At 41.3% G+C, this 17,826-nt stretch overlaps 2 protein-coding genes across 9 annotated transcripts in view; one reads left to right on the top strand and one right to left on the bottom strand.

The window, feature by feature from the left end:
• The window catches only part of Ankrd13a (ankyrin repeat domain 13A), a 36,021-nt gene extending 28,060 nt beyond the window's left edge, over positions 1-7,961 (bottom strand). For both annotated transcript variants that reach the window (XM_023720957.1, XM_004636307.2), the window contains exon 1: positions 7,585-7,961. In XM_023720957.1, coding sequence (XP_023576725.1) covers positions 7,585-7,680 — 96 coding nt within the window. In that variant the 5' untranslated portion in view covers positions 7,681-7,961. The remainder of the gene's footprint in view (positions 1-7,584) is intronic.
• A 2,547-nt stretch (positions 7,962-10,508) lies between these two features.
• Git2 (GIT ArfGAP 2) overlaps positions 10,509-17,826 on the top strand; it is a 55,809-nt gene continuing 48,491 nt past the window's right edge. For 6 of the 7 annotated variants that reach the window (XM_004636301.2, XM_004636303.2, XM_023721000.1 and 3 more), the window contains exons 1-4: positions 10,509-10,715; positions 15,240-15,373; positions 16,901-17,013; positions 17,642-17,747. In XM_004636301.2, coding sequence (XP_004636358.1) covers positions 10,664-10,715; positions 15,240-15,373; positions 16,901-17,013; positions 17,642-17,747 — 405 coding nt within the window. In that variant the 5' untranslated portion in view covers positions 10,509-10,663. The remainder of the gene's footprint in view (positions 10,716-15,239; positions 15,374-16,900; positions 17,014-17,641; positions 17,748-17,826) is intronic. The other variant, XM_023720999.1, reaches the window with a different exon arrangement.

Raw genomic sequence — 17,826 nt, 5'->3', positions numbered from 1 at the left:
GGAGGAGGAGGAGACGATGAAGATGATGAAAGAAAGAAAGAAAGAAAGAAAGAAAGAAAGAAAGAAAGAAAGAAAGAAAGAAAGAAAACACAAGGCAAAGATCAAGGACTTACACTTCCAAATTTCAAAGCTACAACAATCAAAACAGCTGTACTGGCATAAAGAGAGTCATTTTGTTAATGGAGTACAACTCGAGTCCTGAAAAAGCCCCACACATTTATGGATAATAAATTTTCAACAAGGGTGCCATAGTTGGACAAAAAATAGTCCTTTCAACAAATGGTTCTTGAACTGGAAACTCATATGCAAAATAATGAAGTTTCATATGTATTATACATGAAAATTAGCTCAAAATGGATCATAAGCCTAAATATAAAAGCCAAAATGATAAAAACTGTCAGGAGAGGGGGTCAAGGAGATAGCTCAGCAGTATAAGCACTTGCCTAGCAAGTACAAGGTCCTGAGTTTGCTCCCTGATACCAAAAAGAAAAAGAAACTATCAGAAGAAAACACAGGAAGTACATCTTCATGACAACAGTTTAGGCACATTCTTCTTGGCTAAAACAATGGAATAATGCAAATACAGGTAAGCTGGACTTCACTAAAATTAAAAACTTCATGTTTGAAATGATACCATGAAGAAAGCAAAATATAGGGACCGGGGAGATGGCTCAGTGGAATAAGTGCTTCCCTGGCAAGCATAAGGACCTGAGTTCAATTCCCGGTTCCTCCAAAAAAAAAAAAAAAAAGAAAGAAAGCAAAATATCAGCAAGGTTGAAAAGTATTAGCATATCATACTAGGGCCTAGTAACCAGAATAAATTAAGAATCCTGCAATTCAAGAATAAAAAGTCAAGGGCCAACCAAATAGCTCAATGGATTAAAGTGCCTCCAAGCAGGCACAGGGGCCAGGGGTTCAATTCCCAGGCCTGCCGTGCTGGCCCCGCCCCTGGTTCACACTGAGACCTCCAATTGAGATTGGATGTGGTGGCACATGCCTGTAATCCCAGCTCTTGGGAGGCTGTAAACAGGAAGATCACTACAAGTCCAATCTAGTAGTGAGACCCTATGTAGACCCTTTCCTAAAATAAAAAAAAAAGAATAAAAAGTCAACTCAATTTTAAAATGGGCAAAGAATTTGCATAGTTATTTCTTCAAACAAAGCATGCAAGTTGACAAAAGGAACATGAAAACATGTATAACATCACAAATCACTATGGAATTTCTAATTAAAAACAAAAGGAGGGGCGGGGGAGATAGCTCAGTGGAATAAGCACTTGACTGGCAAGCAAAAGGACCTGAGTTCAATCCCTGGTTCCGAAAAAAAAAAAAAAAAAAAACAGCCGGGGAGATGGCTAGGTGGAATAAGCGCTTCCCTGAGAAGCGCAAGGGTCTGAGTTCAATCCCCAGTTCTGCAAAAAAAAAAAAAAAAAAAAAAACAGGAGATATCATTGCACATCCCCTAGAATAGTTACAATCCAACAGATACAGTAGACAAGGGTTGACAAGGATGTGGAGAAACAGGAACCCTTGTGCACTGCTGGTGGGAATATAACAGTGCAGAACTAAGGAAACAACTGTTCCTCAAAATATTAAATATAACCATACAATCTACTAATTCCTCTCCATGGCATATACACAAGAGAAACGAAAACATATACCATGTAAAATCTTATCAACAAATAGTGCACAGCAGCACTATCATAAAAATTGAAATGTAGAAAAAACCCAAATGTCCACCAAATGTCAAATGGGTAAACAAAATATAGTATACCTGTATAATGATATTAGCCACAAAAAGCAATGAAGAACTAATACATGCCATAATATGAGACTAAGTGAAAGAAATCAGACATAAAGGCCACATATTATATGATTCTATTTGTATGAAATATGCAGAGCAGACAAATCTACAAAGGAAGTTACTGGTGGTTGCTTGGAGCTGAAGGGTTTGGGAGAAATGGGAAATGACTGTTAGGCATACAGGATTCCTTTTGGGGTGTTGGAAATATTGACAGAAGTTAATCATTAGTATACTTTGATTATATAATGAGTGAATCATGTCTCAAGATGTTGAAAAAAGATGTATTTTTTGCAATACATAAAACAATTATCCATATACTGCTTTATTGTTTGAAAAGTTGCTTAATTTCTCTTGAACTTCAATTTGCTCGCTCATAAAGTGAGGAAAAAAAAAAAAACAAAAACCACGGGGGCCAGAGAGATGGCTCAGTGGAATAAGCACTTGCCTGGCAAGCACAAGGGCCTGAGTTCAATTCCCGGTGCCACAAATAAAAAAAAAGAAAAAGAAAAACCTTATTTACAGTTAATCACTACAAGTATAAGGCCTGAACTTGGCACAATGCTCGACACCACAGTAAGCATTAAGAAGAGTTAGCTCTTATTAGCATACACCCACATATGGAGTTTCATATTAGCTGTCACTCTTTCTAAAGGTTCAAATTTCATTACAGTTAATAGCTCGACTTAGGATAATCAATTAATGCTATTAGTTCAGACCCCAAGGCTTTCAAAACTTAACTGCAATTTGCTTTTCAAGTCAATCATTTAAGTTTTTCCTTTAAGCTTCTTCAGCAATGGGCTGTATCAAATTAAAAATACCCTCCCCTTAACCATAACTATGAATGTATAAGACATTAAGGAGTGAGATTTCTGCACATCTCCCTTGTTGCTTGCTAACTTAAGCTCATCTATTTTTCTTGTTCAAAAAGCCTTTTTACCAGCCTGCTGTCCTCTGCAGACAGTACATGGTTCTGAGCTCTGAGGGCAAGCTGCAGAGCTGAACAGTGCAGATCCCATTTCCAGCTTCCCCACTAGCCTTAGGAACCACACATTAAGTGCTCTGTAAACAATCACTGTTACCTCTAGTGGGCCTCCAGCAGGAGGCTAAGACACCCCTCATTTTTCTCAACAGAGTAACACACTTACTCCTCTTCACTTTCAGACCACTGTGACCCTCCAGAGCCGTGCCCCTTCTTCAAGTCAGTGGAAAAAGGGATCTATCTATTGGCCAGTTTCCCAAGGTGATCCCAAGTTCCATGGCCAAGAGGAAATACCCTAAGAGTAGCCTCTAAGTGCATCATCTTGAATGGCTCATAACTGGCTTTCAGCCAATGGGCATTAACTTGAATTTGTGCCCAGTGGCCTCAACTGGCCTGCCACAGCATGCAGTAGAATCCCAAGGTTGTCCCCTGTCAGGAACTGGATACTGCTGCTCCCTACAATGTTCTCCTCTTGTCTGGATGATGTGCTGGCTTTTAAAAAGAGGCAAACCTATGCACGTGTGCCAAAGCAGGCTGTTTGTATCACTAAAATCTCTAAAAGGTTTGCCATCACTGGTCTAGTCAGGGCTCAACTGCCACCTCCACCTACTCAGCCTCACAGTTTTCTCTGTACTGTCTAAGATGCATGGACTCATCTTTGCATTCGTCCCTGTAAATGTTCATTAATTTCCCCATTATCAGTAAGAAGGCCAAAGGACTTTAACAGACCTCTCCAACAAAATGACATAAGCAGAACACAAATAGTTTTAACTTCAACAACTAACTTCAAGGCCTCACGGAACATTAAAAAGCTGATGGGTTAAGAGGCACTTTACCAAGTGCTTCTCCTGGGTTAAGTGCTGGAGGCCTGAAACAATCTCATAGTTAGTTGGCAGTTACACCAGCGCTGGCTATTAGCAAGGACTGTGGGGCTGGGACTGAAACATGTGTTTATCCTCTTTGTCTGGATAAATTCAATTCTTCTTGTGCTGCAGCAGTTCCTGGAACAAAATTAAATTCTTAGCTACCCGTGTGCCTGCTTCAAGTCTCACGTATGTGATGGAAGGAATAAAATACACAGCAGAAAATCACTGGCAAACAAAACAGTATGGGAAACAGTCAGTTTTATTGCTGAGGTTACAGTGATCTTTTTCTTCATTATGCAACCAATATATGTTCCTCATGAAAAACAGGAACACACATAAAAGCTTAAGTCCCCAGACTTATAAATGATGATCATAATAAAAACAGTAGAAGTTACTGTTACATGGTATTGCTCCATTTACTATGCAACTGCGCTTTCAGGTTCATTATCTTTCTGTATTTTTCACAATCCTGAAATGTAGACATTTTTACCAAAATAATAGTAGAGAGGTCAAGAATACAGTATTTGGCCAGGGAGATGGCTTGGCGGCCTAAGTACCTGCCTGGCAAGCACAAGGACCCGGGTTCAATCCCCGGCACTGCATGTTGTGTCAGCCCTGGGTGTGCCGTGCCTGCCACCAAAACCAGGCATGGTGGTGCACACCTATAATCCCAGTGCTGGGATGCTAAGACAGGAGTATCACTACAAATTTAATGTAGCAAGACCTTGTATCAAATACATAAATCTTAAGAAAAGAATATAATATTTGAGGCCAGGTATGGTGGCACATGTCTGTTACCTCAGCACTTGGGTGACTGAGGAAGAATTGTCACAAATGGTAGTGAGTTCAGGGTCAGCCTGAATTACATAAAGACTCTGTCTAAACAAAACATACACACACACACACACACACACACACACACACACACACAAAGAAACTAAGAAGGAAGAATACAGATTAGGATGGAGCCTGACTTTCTGGGTTCAAATCACAGCTCAGGCACTAAATGAGTATGCAACAGTACTTCTTTTCACCTTGATTTCCTCATCTACAAGATGGAACTCCAACAGCGACCTCCCCAGAAAAGAGGTGTGAGAACTAAGACTGCGATGTAGAACATATTAGCACTGTACCTCATAAAAGTAAATGTCCAGTGCCACTCTCCCCAATTTCACAAGTGGTGAAACAATTCAGCAACGGTAAGCACAGCTCCAAGCTCACAACTTAATCAACATTAGTGCTGGCCATTAAACCTCACTATCACAGAGATAGTGAATAGAGGATCTAGACACCCATGAAGAAACAAAATGTTTCCTGCTATGTATTATAATATAGTTTAATATTTTAATGATTTCAAATATTAACTTCATGACCCTGAAATAGTTACGTAATTGAGAGGGCCCAGCAAAAAATGGAAATGCAAAGTGCCCCATATTCAAAAATAGTTAAGAATTTCAAGATGATGACGGAAGAGCATCAACTTAACAGTCCTACAGAACTGCCAGGTCTGGGCTTCTTCAATGGCCAAATTTCAAGAGTGAAGTTAGATTATGTGGACACAATAGTAGAGCTTCCCCCGATATCTTCTACGGGCACACATCCCCTGTCTCCTTCTCAGAGGTAAATGTTATACAGTACTACGAAGTGATCCACAGTAGTAACTAAGGAAATCAAAGCCAAAAACTTAGCAGTATACTTCCTCAAGTCTCAAACTCCATGACAGTCAAGGGCCAGAAAAGTCTGATGCAGGTTTTTAATACCCAAATTCTAACCACAAATGTCTGTAAAATTTTCAAGGTAAAAAGCACCAAGAGCTTTCAATGGATACCTATATCTCAGTTTGGAGAAAAAGAACTAAATCACACTTTGGATTATAAACCAAGAGTGTTTGTACTTATCAAACATTTAAATTCTTTACATCCAATGAATAGAAAGTCCACTGTTTACATAAATTAGGATAGAAAGAATACAGTTTAATGATGAAATGTTATTTCAAAGGGGATTTTAACTCTATGGCTTTGTATTTTCTCTCAATATTGCACAAGCTAGTCAGCCAGACCACTGAGAAATATAGCCTCAAATAGAGACAAAAACACAGGGCATGGTAGCGCACGCCTGTAATCCCAGCACTCAGGAGGCTGAGGCAGGGAATCATGTGTGAGTTGAGACCAGCGTGGGCTACAAAGTGAGCTCAAGGCCAGCCTGAACTGCACAGGGAGACCCTGTCTCAAAAAAAAAAAAAAAAAAAAAAAAAAAGAACTCTACAAAACAGGAAGTGATTTTTAAAATGTCCTACCTGAGACCTACCAATACAGAGCTAAGAGTAAAATGGTAGAGAATGCCTCTGAGCCATGTAGTAATAGAGGATTAAGTCATCAGGTATACTGGAATACCTAATGGTGAATCATTTTGTCTGGGTCATGTTTCATATTTCCTTAACTCTTAAACAATTACATACCAGCTAATTAAGAAGAATGACACTTTAAAAACTTTTCTGTCTGAAGTTCCTTTTGGCGCCTGTAATCCCAGCTCTTGGGAGGCTGTAAATAGGCGGATCACTATGAGTCCAATCTAGTAATGAGACCTGAACACCCTGTAGACCCTTCCCCAAAATACAAAAAAAAAAAAAAAAAAAGAAAAAAAAAAAAAATTCCTTTTTAAAAAAAAAAAAAAAAAAAAAAAAAAAAAAGATTTTTGACTTTTGGTTGATACTCAACCAACTTAAACGTGGCAGGCTGCAAGCACACACTTGGCAGTAGCTGTCCAAACACAGTGATGCTGACCTTCCTTAAGTTTTGCCAACCAAAAAGAACCAATGCTCTGTTTCCCCTGACATTTATTGACAATTAGAGTCAATTTGGAGCTATTTACAAGCATTCTTTAACTCACTGAACAAAATGAATGAAGGCACCCATACAATTACACCAGATAGTAATAAATTACAAAACCTTATCCTATTTGCTACCAATACTTCCTAGAATTGCCAGGATGCCTTTAAAGCGAGGTTTTTCAACCAAGACACTATGACATTTGAAGCCAAATCTTTGCTGTGGGTGGCTGCCTCATCTATCTTAGAATGAATGTCAAACTGCATCCTTTGCCTCTACCCACTAGATGCCAGGGGCACCCACTCCCCACTTAAAACAACCAGAAAAATGTCTCCATACATTGCCAAAGGGAACATGGAGGGGTAGGCCTCCAACTGAGAATGATTTTCCTGCTTTAAAGGGATTGTAATAAATAAAAGACAAAAAACTCAAAGCACGTCAGGAAGACAGAAAGGTTTTTTAAGGAGCTTTGCGCATCAGCGATTCTTAAATTTCACCACGTATCAGCCTCCATGGGGAGCTTTGTTAAATACAGATTCCTAGGCTCTAACCCAGATCTGTCAATACAGTCAAATACTGTGCTGGTTTTACCACATCACTACCAACATCCTCATTTCACGGGTAAGTTAATGTGGGCCCCTGAACCAAAACGTCTTACCCAAGGTCACAGGGAAGTTAGAATCCAGATTCTAAAACCGACTAAACCCTTCTTCGCAACAACGGTGGGTGAAGTATGGGGGTATGTGTTGGTCTTTGAGATAGTGGCGCTTGGACCTGGCCTGCCTGGATTAAAATTCCCATCTTAGTATTAATTACCCGGGAGGCCTCCCACAAAGGCAAGCGGCCAACTGAGAGCCTCAGTTTCCTTCCCTGTCAAGTGGAATAACAGTACCAGCTTCCTCGTATATTGGGAAGGTTAAAGGGACGATGCACAAAAAGCCCACGGAGCAGGGCCTGACATACAGGAAGCACTCAGTGTACGTCCTATTATCATTACTGTCCCACGTCCGCACACTGAAAGGGGTTTACTGGGGCCCCGGAGTAGAGGCCTGAAAATGGGCTCAGGGACAGGAAAGGACCTCCGCGACTCCCTCCGCCCGCACCTCACCTGGCCGCGCAGCACTTTCTCCAGCTGCCGGTAGTCGTTGTTCCAGACCAGGACGTGCAGAGGGAAGTGGCTGCTGGCGTCACTGGTCGAGGACATGGTTAAGAGCGCAGCTGGCCCTGGCCACCCGTCTCCCAGAAGCCTCAGCCCCGGCGGGGTCTCCGCAGCCGGCAGGAGAAAAAAAAAAAAAAAAACACGAGGGTAGCGGGCGCTCAAGCGAGCGGCTCGGTTCGCGGCCGGAAAGGGGACAGCTTGTGGGCGCGCGAGGAGTGGGGTCGCGGGCCGGCTTGGGGACCGGGTCGGCCGCGCCCACCCCGCGCCCGGACGCGCTCGCTCTCGCGCCAGCGCTGACAGCTCCCCAACAGACTTCTGCGGGCCCAACTGCCCCAAACAGGGAAGTGTGGAGAGCGAACCACTACACACCCCCGGAGGGGAGGAAGAGCTCAAGCAACGAATGGGTCAAAGGTCCAATCAGTGCCATCCGCGTTCAACATCACAACGGAAAACATAGACAGAACTATAAAATATAGCGAAGTTCTGTCCTTTGGCCCCATGCCCTCAACTTGAAATGCTCGATCTGCCTATCACCAACCTCAATCTCCCTGCTCCAGCTACCTCAAATGGTTCAGGCCACAACCAAGCCTCTACCATTGGCTCTGCAGTGTGTGTGGGGGGGTGACAACAGGGATCTGGACCAAACCATTCCCGCTACTGATTCCCTAGTAGCCTTTTGGACCAGGGCAGATCCTGCTACGATTGGTCAGCTGTGTCGTCTAGCTGCAACCCGTTGATCACGAATTCTGGTCTAATCCATTCTTCAGACGACTGGAGGTAGGCAGGATCATGGGAACTTTAAACCCTAGATAAGTGGCTTCAGATATTTGCATAATAAGGGAAACAGTTCTGAATCAGGACTTCTGAACCTTAAAACGTCTGGAACTGGGTAATTCTTTGTGTGAGGGGTCTCTGATGCTCTGTAGAATGCTGAACAACATCCTTATCCCAGTCCTCAATACCAGTAGCATTTCCAGTCTCCAGACAGTGCCAGATGCCCCAAGAGAGAAAAATCTCCTCCAGTTGAAAACCACTGCTCTATCTGAATTCCTAACTGGTAAGATTCAGAGCTACTTGTAGTGGTGGTTTATTCAATTTGAGTGTCATTTAAGCTAGCCGTTTGGATTTGTACTTATGCCTAAAAGGACCAATATACTTGGATTTGAGCATAGTTTACAAAAATAAAGCTCATCTTTGGGTGTGAAACTCAATGCCCCCTTTGACTGCTTTTCTTCACCAGCCTGCAGCTAGACAACATAGATCGGCAAAGTTATTCAGTGCATCCTGAAAACATTCTCCCTGTCTTCTCCGCTCATACAAATCCAGCTTTTCAGATGCCTTGCAACAACTGTTCTAAGAATTCTGGTCTAATCCATTTTCCACATGTGTGGAAGTGGAGGCAGATTTGGGAGTTGTACCAAAACAGGATAGAGTTTTGTGTCTATCTATGGCACACAGAGGCTGTAACTGTGGAACGTGTGGAAACTAGGTACTTATTCCCACTTTGCACATTTATCATCACTGGATAGATGGACCAGACACCAGTGAGGGCTCTTCTCATTCTTTCTGGAACCTTCCTTTTTTTTTTTTTTTTGGCGGAACCGGGGATTAAACTCAGGCCTTTGCGCTTGCCAGGCAAGCACTTATTCTACTGAGCTATCTCCACGGTCCCTCTCAGAAACCTTCTTGAACTTCTTTCTTTTTTGTTCTCATATCTCATTATTTGAAAACTCCACAATGCCAGCAACCATATTTGTTTTGTTCACTTGAATACCTAAAATAGTATCTGACCCACAATAAGTAATTATTATTTTTTGGGTGGAGATGATAGTTGTGTTTACATGTAACACAAACAATAAATACTCATCAATATTTAGCTCACATCTTGCCTTCAGGCTGGTTAACCTCATTTTATTATTTCATGCCATCCTGTAAATTACTGTAGTTTAGCTATTTTTATCTCAAATTCCAAACATATGATAAAAAGAAGTATTTAGAAAATACTAATCATGTGACCAGGCATGGTCTTACAGGCCTGTAATCCTAGTACTTGAGAGGCTGAGATAGGAGGACTGCTATGAGTCTTGAGCCCAGCCTAGGCTACATAGTGAGTTCAAGGCCAGTCTATACTACATAGCAAAACCCTGAATTAAAAAAAAGAAGAAAAAGAAACAAAGATCATGGACTTAAAAAAAAAAAAAAAAAGTAATGTCAAGAGTAATAGGAACAACTATTTTTTGAAGACTTTCCATGGTACCACATGGTTCTATACCTATCTGTATAGCCAAGGAGTAAATACTTAGCTTTGCTGGATACAGATTTGTTGCGTATTCTTATTCCACTTTTTGTTTCCCTCTCTTTCATTTTCTTTTTTTAAAAGTAATACTTGTCACGTAAAGACCATATAAAAACAAACCAGACAATTAATAAACAATATATTATCTCCATTCTGAAGGTAATGTTGAAACTGCACTTAATCATCTCCTATAGCCTCATCTTACTTGTTTTATTATAGATCTACGCTCAGTAGGCTATAAATTCTACAAGAACTGGAAATGTCTTCTTTGCTCACTGCAGTTTCTTCAGAGCCTGGAACACTGTGTGGAACACGATACACTCTCAATCACCAATTTTTGGATAGAGAAATGAATGAACTTCATTTAATCATTGTTCGCCTCGGGCAAGTTATGAGCGCCAGATTTTGCCACTTCTCCTGGTATTAATCAGTTCTAGCATGAGGTAGCTCTTTTTCAGTAAAAGAGACCTAAAAACAAGAGGATTTAGAGACTGGTCAAGATGCCCTGCCCTTACCTAAGATGGCGACAGGGAAGCTTGCCCTTTCCGGTCACGTGATCTGCCAGGCGCAGAAGGGTACCTCCCCGCGCGTGCGTGCTGCGCAGCGGCTTCGAGGCGCTGAGGGGAGAGGCTCTGCTGCCAGCTCTGCCGCGGGGACCCGTTAGAGCGGAAGCGCCACCGCTGCCTTCGCTTTCCCGGGGCTCTTGGGTCCCGGCAGGTGAAGGCGGGAGCCATGTCGAAGCGGCTCCGGAGCAGCGACGTGTGCGCTGACTGCAGCGGGCCGGGTGAGTTGCATTGGCCGGGCCCGCTCCCCTCTGCTCCTGGACGGGACCCCTGTCCTGGGGCTGCCCCCTTGGGACAGGCGGGTTCTCGCGACCGAGCTGCGCACTTCGCGAACGGGCTCCCGCAAGGGGGACCCTGGGACGGCATCGGGGCCAGACCAGGCGCGGGCCTGACAGCCAGAAGGGGAGGGGGCCGCCACCCTCCCATCCATTTCGTTCCCTCTGCACTCCGTCTCAGGCCAGTCGGGGAGGTGGCGGAGCCTGAGCCGCTCCCCAGACAGGAAGGGGCTTGGGCAACCCACAGGAAGGCCAATTACAGAAGTAAAGTGCTAGCGTCCTACCGGCAGCTGCTGCCAGAGGCTGCAGGTGTCAGCCTTCACTGAACCCCAGCCCCGTTAGGGGACCTTTCCTGGGTGGGCTGCACTCCCGGCTTTCCCCCTGGAGACTTGCCAGAGGGTGCGGGTGCTTGGTGAATGACTTTCCCACTCCCGACATCCCAGCAGCTGCTTTCTGGGGGCGAAGAGGAATCTCCGTGTTGGGGTGTTGCAGACGCATGCAGCACTTAGGAATCAGTGTGTGTCTTAAGTTTGGGGATCCAGAGGGCCTAGGTTCACACTAGATGTTACCTCTCAGTGACCTTGGGCTGGTGACTTCACTTGGTCAAGCTTTGATTTCCTCATTTTTTTCAGTAAGGATAATTGGGAGTACTATTTTTCATAATTAGGGAAATCAAATTGATATTGTTAGGATCTTCTCTAATAAGTTTTTTTTTCTTAAAATTATGTTATTCAGTCCCAAATCCTGACATTGCCTTAAAGCTAGTTTCTAAATTACAGTTTTAACAAACAAAAGCAGAGTTAGTGGCAGTGTAAGCACACAGCGACATTAAAAGGCCAAAACCATTCTTACTGTACATAATGTTCAGATTTAAACATTAAATCTATTTTAGCAGTTGGAACTGAGTTAACAGGTCTCAGCATAGATGCTGTTTTCTAACTTAACAGCTTTGGGTTTAAACTAATTCAGATGCCAGATGGCTTTCTTGGGAGAACAGTGCCCAATACACGATCTTACGTGAGTCATTGAACACCAGTGGCTTTGCAACTGTTCAGTTCTTCATCTTGTCATTTGGAAGCAGACACTGATTTTAAATAGTACTGTGATAACCCTTATGTGGTTATTTCATGGCTCGGGTAGTGCAGGTAGTGCTTTAGTTTCCTTTGACAATAGGGAAGGGAATAGAGGAGCTTTAAAAGAAGTATTTTATAAAACAATATTATATAGACTGTTGTTTTCTCTGAAAATATTATTGCTCCACTTCTTTTTTTTTCCTCCGCCAACTTTCAGCTGAACTTGTCTGTGATGTTTGATTCACATTCTCCCTTCATACTTCCTCTTAGGATACATATACTTTATTTGTTAATGGATTGTATGGAGCAAAGACAGATTGCTTTTCCTTTGCCATCCTAAATTTTTTGTTTTTGGCATCCTAAATATTATCTTTTTTTTTTTTTTCTTTTTTGAAATAGGGTCTTGCTACATAGCCCAGGCTAGCCTAGAACTTGCAGCAGTTTTCCTGCCTTAGCCTCCCAAACCCTGGGATTACAGGCCCATGCCACCAGGCCCAGCTATCTAGCACTTTTGTAGTGTTTTATGCATTTCAGAATTTGTTTTTCTTCCAGTGTATCATTTTGGTTGTCTTGAATGCCTCATCTACAGAGACTTGAGTCACTTCCTTCCTGTTTTGAATATAATGAGGCTACCTTTACATTTTCTGTGAATTTGAACAGCTAGGAATTTATGCGGCCTTTTCTATCAAGTCCTCATGAACACATTACTATACCGGTAGGGACCATTTTGAGATTCTGATGAATGGTAAGACCTTCTCCCCAGAAAATGCATATGTACTTAACTCTTTCACACAAAATTTGTGTTAAGTAGAGTGGGGAGGGGTAGAGATTTTTGAAATCCATTTGTGGTATCCATCAATCTAAGAAACCCTGGCATAAAGCATCCTGTTAAACTGAAAGGATTTTACCCAATCTTATTCAAACTTAATTTTTATTTTTCTATGCTGTTAACATTCTTTCTGTGAGATTCTAACATATGATGTCTAAGTGATTGAGAACCTCACTTAATGTGTGTTAAACCCTTGCTTGTCTTGTTCCTGTTCAATTTCTCCAGTCCTGTAAGTCCTTTTCATGATATGTTAAAAGCCAAAACCAAAGCTGTATTTCCAAACAGCTTGTTTTATTTGGTCATTTATAGTAATAAAAGCAGAAAGGTATATTGTTGTGCACCTTTGTAAGGATCTTGCATCTTGATATTTCCTGTCTTTGTTCCTTAGAATGACATAGTAGTACTGGCAAAGTTATACTTCACTATGTCTGTTACACTTTTTTGTTTTATTTCATAGCAAACATTTACGTTTGATCCTATCTTAAGTATTTTACTTTTTTTTAATGAATCTAGTTCATTTTATTTTATTTTATTTTGCGGAACCGGGGATTGAACTCAGACCCTTGCACTTGCTAGGGAAGTACTTATTCCACTGAGCCATCTCCCCAGCCCCTAATCTAGTTCATTTTAAATACACTGTACTCTTAAGTTCAATCTACTGAAGACTCCAGTGAGATACTAATATAGTAGCATTCTATTCATGTGAAATGTTCAATGTTTTAAGTACTGTATTTCCAATAAAAATCTTTCAAGTGATTATGAATTTTAGGGGACTTTTGAAAATAATACAATGATATTTAGAAAAGATATAACAGCTAGCATTATTGGATACTTACTGCCTGAAAGTATGTATCCTTACTCTCCTCAGAGGTATTATTGTTCCCCTTTGACCCATGGTGAGGATGCTCAGAAACACTTGTCTAAGATCCTTGTTTAAGAAGTGGAAGAGTCAGCTCGAAACCATGGATTGCTTATCTGTAGAGCCAATTCTCATTACTGCCACATTCTCTGGCTCTTAAGATTTGTCTTTGGCCTCCTGTAGCTTTTCATTACCTGGCTTAAAAAGCTTGATAAACTGTTAAAAATGGTAAAGATGATGTACTTCCATTTTAGAGGTTTTTGTGGACATTGAAGAATTAAAAAATACAAGCCTTAGACCAGCTTGACTAATACCTGTGATCACCCCATTGTGAGGCTCGTGAAATAGAGATCTGTCATTTGGGGGGCTTCTCAGTGCTCGTTTACTTACCCAGATCTATCCCGGTTACCAAGTGTCAGTTATTCCTTGTTTGAGTGAATGTCTAATGAATCTCTGTAGGATTTCACAGGAAAAGAGTTATACACACACCAAAAATATTACTCATTTCTATTTTACATTTTTGTCCCCGTGAAGCAGCTTTTCTTTCATATCATTTACAAAGTTAAATTCTGCTGTAATTTGTTTAAAGCAACTAATAGATATCATAGACCATTTCCTAGTAGAGGAAGCCAGATTTTTCTACCCTTGAAACTATAGCTGCTGAACAATTTTATAGTTCTGTCTCTCACAGCTTTCTGTTAGAATATTACGTTAGTCAAATTTCTGTTGCTGTGACAAAATACCTGAGATAATGAATTTGAAGGAGGAAAAGTTTATCTTGGTCATGTTATCAGAGGTTTCAGTCCATGGTCAGTCAGCTCCATGCATAAGCAGAAATATCATGGTGGAACAGTGGGATGGAGGAAAGCTCACCTCATGGCAGCCAGGATGCAGACAGGGAAGAGCCAGAGCAGAAGGGACAGGGGACCAGATAGAGTCCCCAAAGTCATAGCCTCGATGACCCACTCCCTTCAGCAAGGCCCAACTTCCTGTTCCCATCACCTCAGTATGTCAAGTTATGATCTCACTAGTGTATTAGGGCACTAATGAAATTCAAGTTTTTATGGGCTGGTCCCTTATCTAGACCCTACCTCTTTAGGGGACACTTCATATTTAAAGCATGACACATACAGACATTGATTTGCAGTGATTAGGACAGCAATAATTTCATTTACTTGAAAATAATTTTATTTACTTTATTTACTGTGTGACTAATTCACTACCAAAATTAGGTTATCTTGCTGCTGTGGATATGGATTTGACATGATTCATCTGTTCTCACAGTTTGCTTCTCTTACATTGAATGAAAGAGCATCTAAGGTGGTAGATCCACACTAAGGCTATAGCGCTTAGGAGAAACTAACTGCTTATTTAGGGTTATTCATCTCAGTTAACATTGTACTTCATCAGCTGAGGTAGGAGTGTCATCATAGACCTTTACCAGCTTGATACAGTGATAAGCATTAGTATATTGTTTTCAATCTTTTTTTTTTTTTTTTTTTTTGTGGAACTAGTGATTGAACTCAGGCCCTTACGCTTGCCAGGGAAGCGCTTATTCCACTGAGCCATCTCCCCGACCCCAGTATATTGTTTTAGTAAGCAACAAAAATGTCCTGATTCTGAAAAACCAAACCCGGTCACCATTTTTCTATCCTATGGTGGAGCAACCAGCTGCTGTCCTTGCCCCTGAGATTTCATTCTCTTTCCAGATCCTTCCTGGGCATCAGTAAATAGGGGAACTTTTATATGTGACGAGTGTTGCAGTGTCCATCGGAGTCTAGGGCGTCATATCTCTCAAGTAAGGCATCTTAAACATACGCCATGGCCTCCAACACTTCTTCAGGTAAAGAATAAGAATTCTCACAGTTTATAATTTATGCTTTATGGCTCATTGTTTTAACGAATAAAATTGTGATATTTTAGCACAATGCTTCCCAACATGGAACAAATACTATTGTACTCATCTATGTTATTTGTTAACATTTTTCTTTAACTCTACCCATTTAAAAAAAAAAGCAAACTTTTATTAGCAATTATTATCTCATGCTAGTTAGTTTTCTTATATACATTAAAATAACATGACCATTAAAATAATTATTTGAGTATTTCCTACACATGTCTTATGTACCACTGGTGGCTTATGATCCATGCTTAGGGAATTATTGCTTCACGGTCAGCCCTAGCATTGTAAACTACTCATCTCTGGACTTAGTTCAGGTTCTGTAATACAGTCTGGCTTCATAAACACAGATAAACCTCACAGTAGTACCCACCCCATTTCACATGAGAATGAGCTATTAGAATCTTCTAAGTGAGTAATTTCAATGAGCCACACCTCCCAATTTCATTTTAAATCTGAACTCCAGAGAGGTGGGGGTGGTGGTTCACGTTTATAATTGTAGCACTCTGGAAAGCTAAGGCAGGAAGATCACAAATTTAAACCCAGCCTGGGCAACTCAGTAACTTAGACCCTGATCTCAAAAAATCAAAAGGGTTGGGGATGTAGTTCAGTGCAGAGGCTCTGGGTTCAGTGTTCAGTAACACATACACACAGAGCTGGGCTGTTCAAATGGGCCTATCTGCTTTTGATAATCTCAGATATTTTCATGTCAGAAATCCAAACCCATTTGTTTTTGGTCCCTTGGTTCATTCAGACAAGTTTAAGGGACATGCTATCTAGCTGCCACAGACTTAGTGAAGTGTGTGCTCAAGACAAATGAAGGTGAAACACAAACTTAATCTTGAGTTCCAAGAGAACTTGAACAATGTGTACCCCAAATAGAAGCAACATGACATTGAGCCCCAAATAAGACTAAGAGCTCCTTTAGTGTGTAACAAGTGTTAGTATGTAAGCAAACATATTAACTTAATAATATGAGGTTTTTATTCTTCTTGTTGTACAGTACTGGGGATTGAATCAATATATAATTATAGCCAGGTGTGGTGGCACATGCCTATAATCCCAGCACACCTGTAATCCCAGCATTTAGGAGGCTAAGGCAGGAAGATCATTGCAAGTTCAAGACCAGCCTGGGCTAACAAGTGAGCTCAAGGCCAGCCTGAACTACACAGCAAGACCCTATTTCAAAAAGAAGGGGGAGAAAAAAAAGTAATTATATAACAAACCAGTGTTTAAGTTAGTCTTCAGTGTGTAAGTATATAACAATCAAACCCACTTAGACGGTTAACTATGCTTCCCACCGAAGCTGAATTTTGCATACAAGTTCATTTCTTATTCTAAAATCAGAAAACAATGAGTGAAATCCCAAACATGTTGGTATTTGTAATGGGGCTTTTTTTTTTTTTTTTTCTAATTCTGTCACTATTTATGGAAAGAAATTAAAATGGGATTCCATACTCTTGGTTTTAGATGGTTGAAACCTTGTATAACAATGGTGCTAATTCTATATGGGAGCATTCTTTGCTGGACCCTGCTTCTATTATGAGTGGAAGACGGAAAGCTAATCCACAGGATAAAGTACAGTGAGTGGAATGTTTATAAATACTTCTATATCTTTGTAACAAATGGGACTCCACTAATAGGAGCGCAGCTATTTTTGATCACCCTCCGTCCACAAGGCCATGCAGGAGGTAGCTACCCCAGCTGTGCACTGTGCTCTTTGCTAGTAGAAATTCAGCCTGAGGCAGGCGGCATCATTTCTTTTGCGTGGCCTCCAGACAGGTGTTAAATGATTTCTCCAGTTAGAGACTGAGGCTTGGAGGCTGTAGATGTAATCAGGTTTAAACTCAGGCACTCAAACAGGAGGCTGTCAGACCAGAAACCTAGGTTCTGGATACCAGTCTCCTTGATGCCTCACCTATAAGATGAGACTAAATGCTGCCTCCTCCCAAGGTTGCAGTCACTTAAGAAAATTACACAGAGGAGGAAGATGCTATAAAAAGCAAATTTTTGCAGTCCCAGCCATTTATAATGACTAAAGTATGTTTTCAGATGTAAGGTCTTGAGCACTGCTGAAACTTATTTCAGCATTGTTCATTTTATTCTCAAGCGGGGGATGTGGGTCACTTCCTCTTCTTTTTACAGTCCAAAGAATGGGGAGTGTCGTGTCTGAACTGCAAGTGAACTGTTTTCTTTTTTGTTTTCCACCAGTCCCACTAAAGCAGAATTCATCAGAGCCAAGTATCAGATGTTAGCATTTGTCCATCGCTTGCCCTGCCGGGATGACGATAGTGTCACTGCCAAAGATCTTAGTAAGGTGGGTCACACCTTTTAAAATCCATAAGGGTTGGGTGAGACAGTGTATTTTAGGTAAAAAAAAAAAAAAGGAGAGAGAA

Source organism: Octodon degus, unplaced genomic scaffold (genome assembly GCF_000260255.1).
Source record: "Octodon degus isolate 3935 unplaced genomic scaffold, OctDeg1.0 scaffold00079, whole genome shotgun sequence".
NCBI lineage: Eukaryota > Metazoa > Chordata > Mammalia > Rodentia > Octodontidae > Octodon > Octodon degus.
The sequence above is the reverse complement of the archived record's forward strand: the minus strand, read 5'-3'. Positions and strand labels throughout refer to the sequence as shown.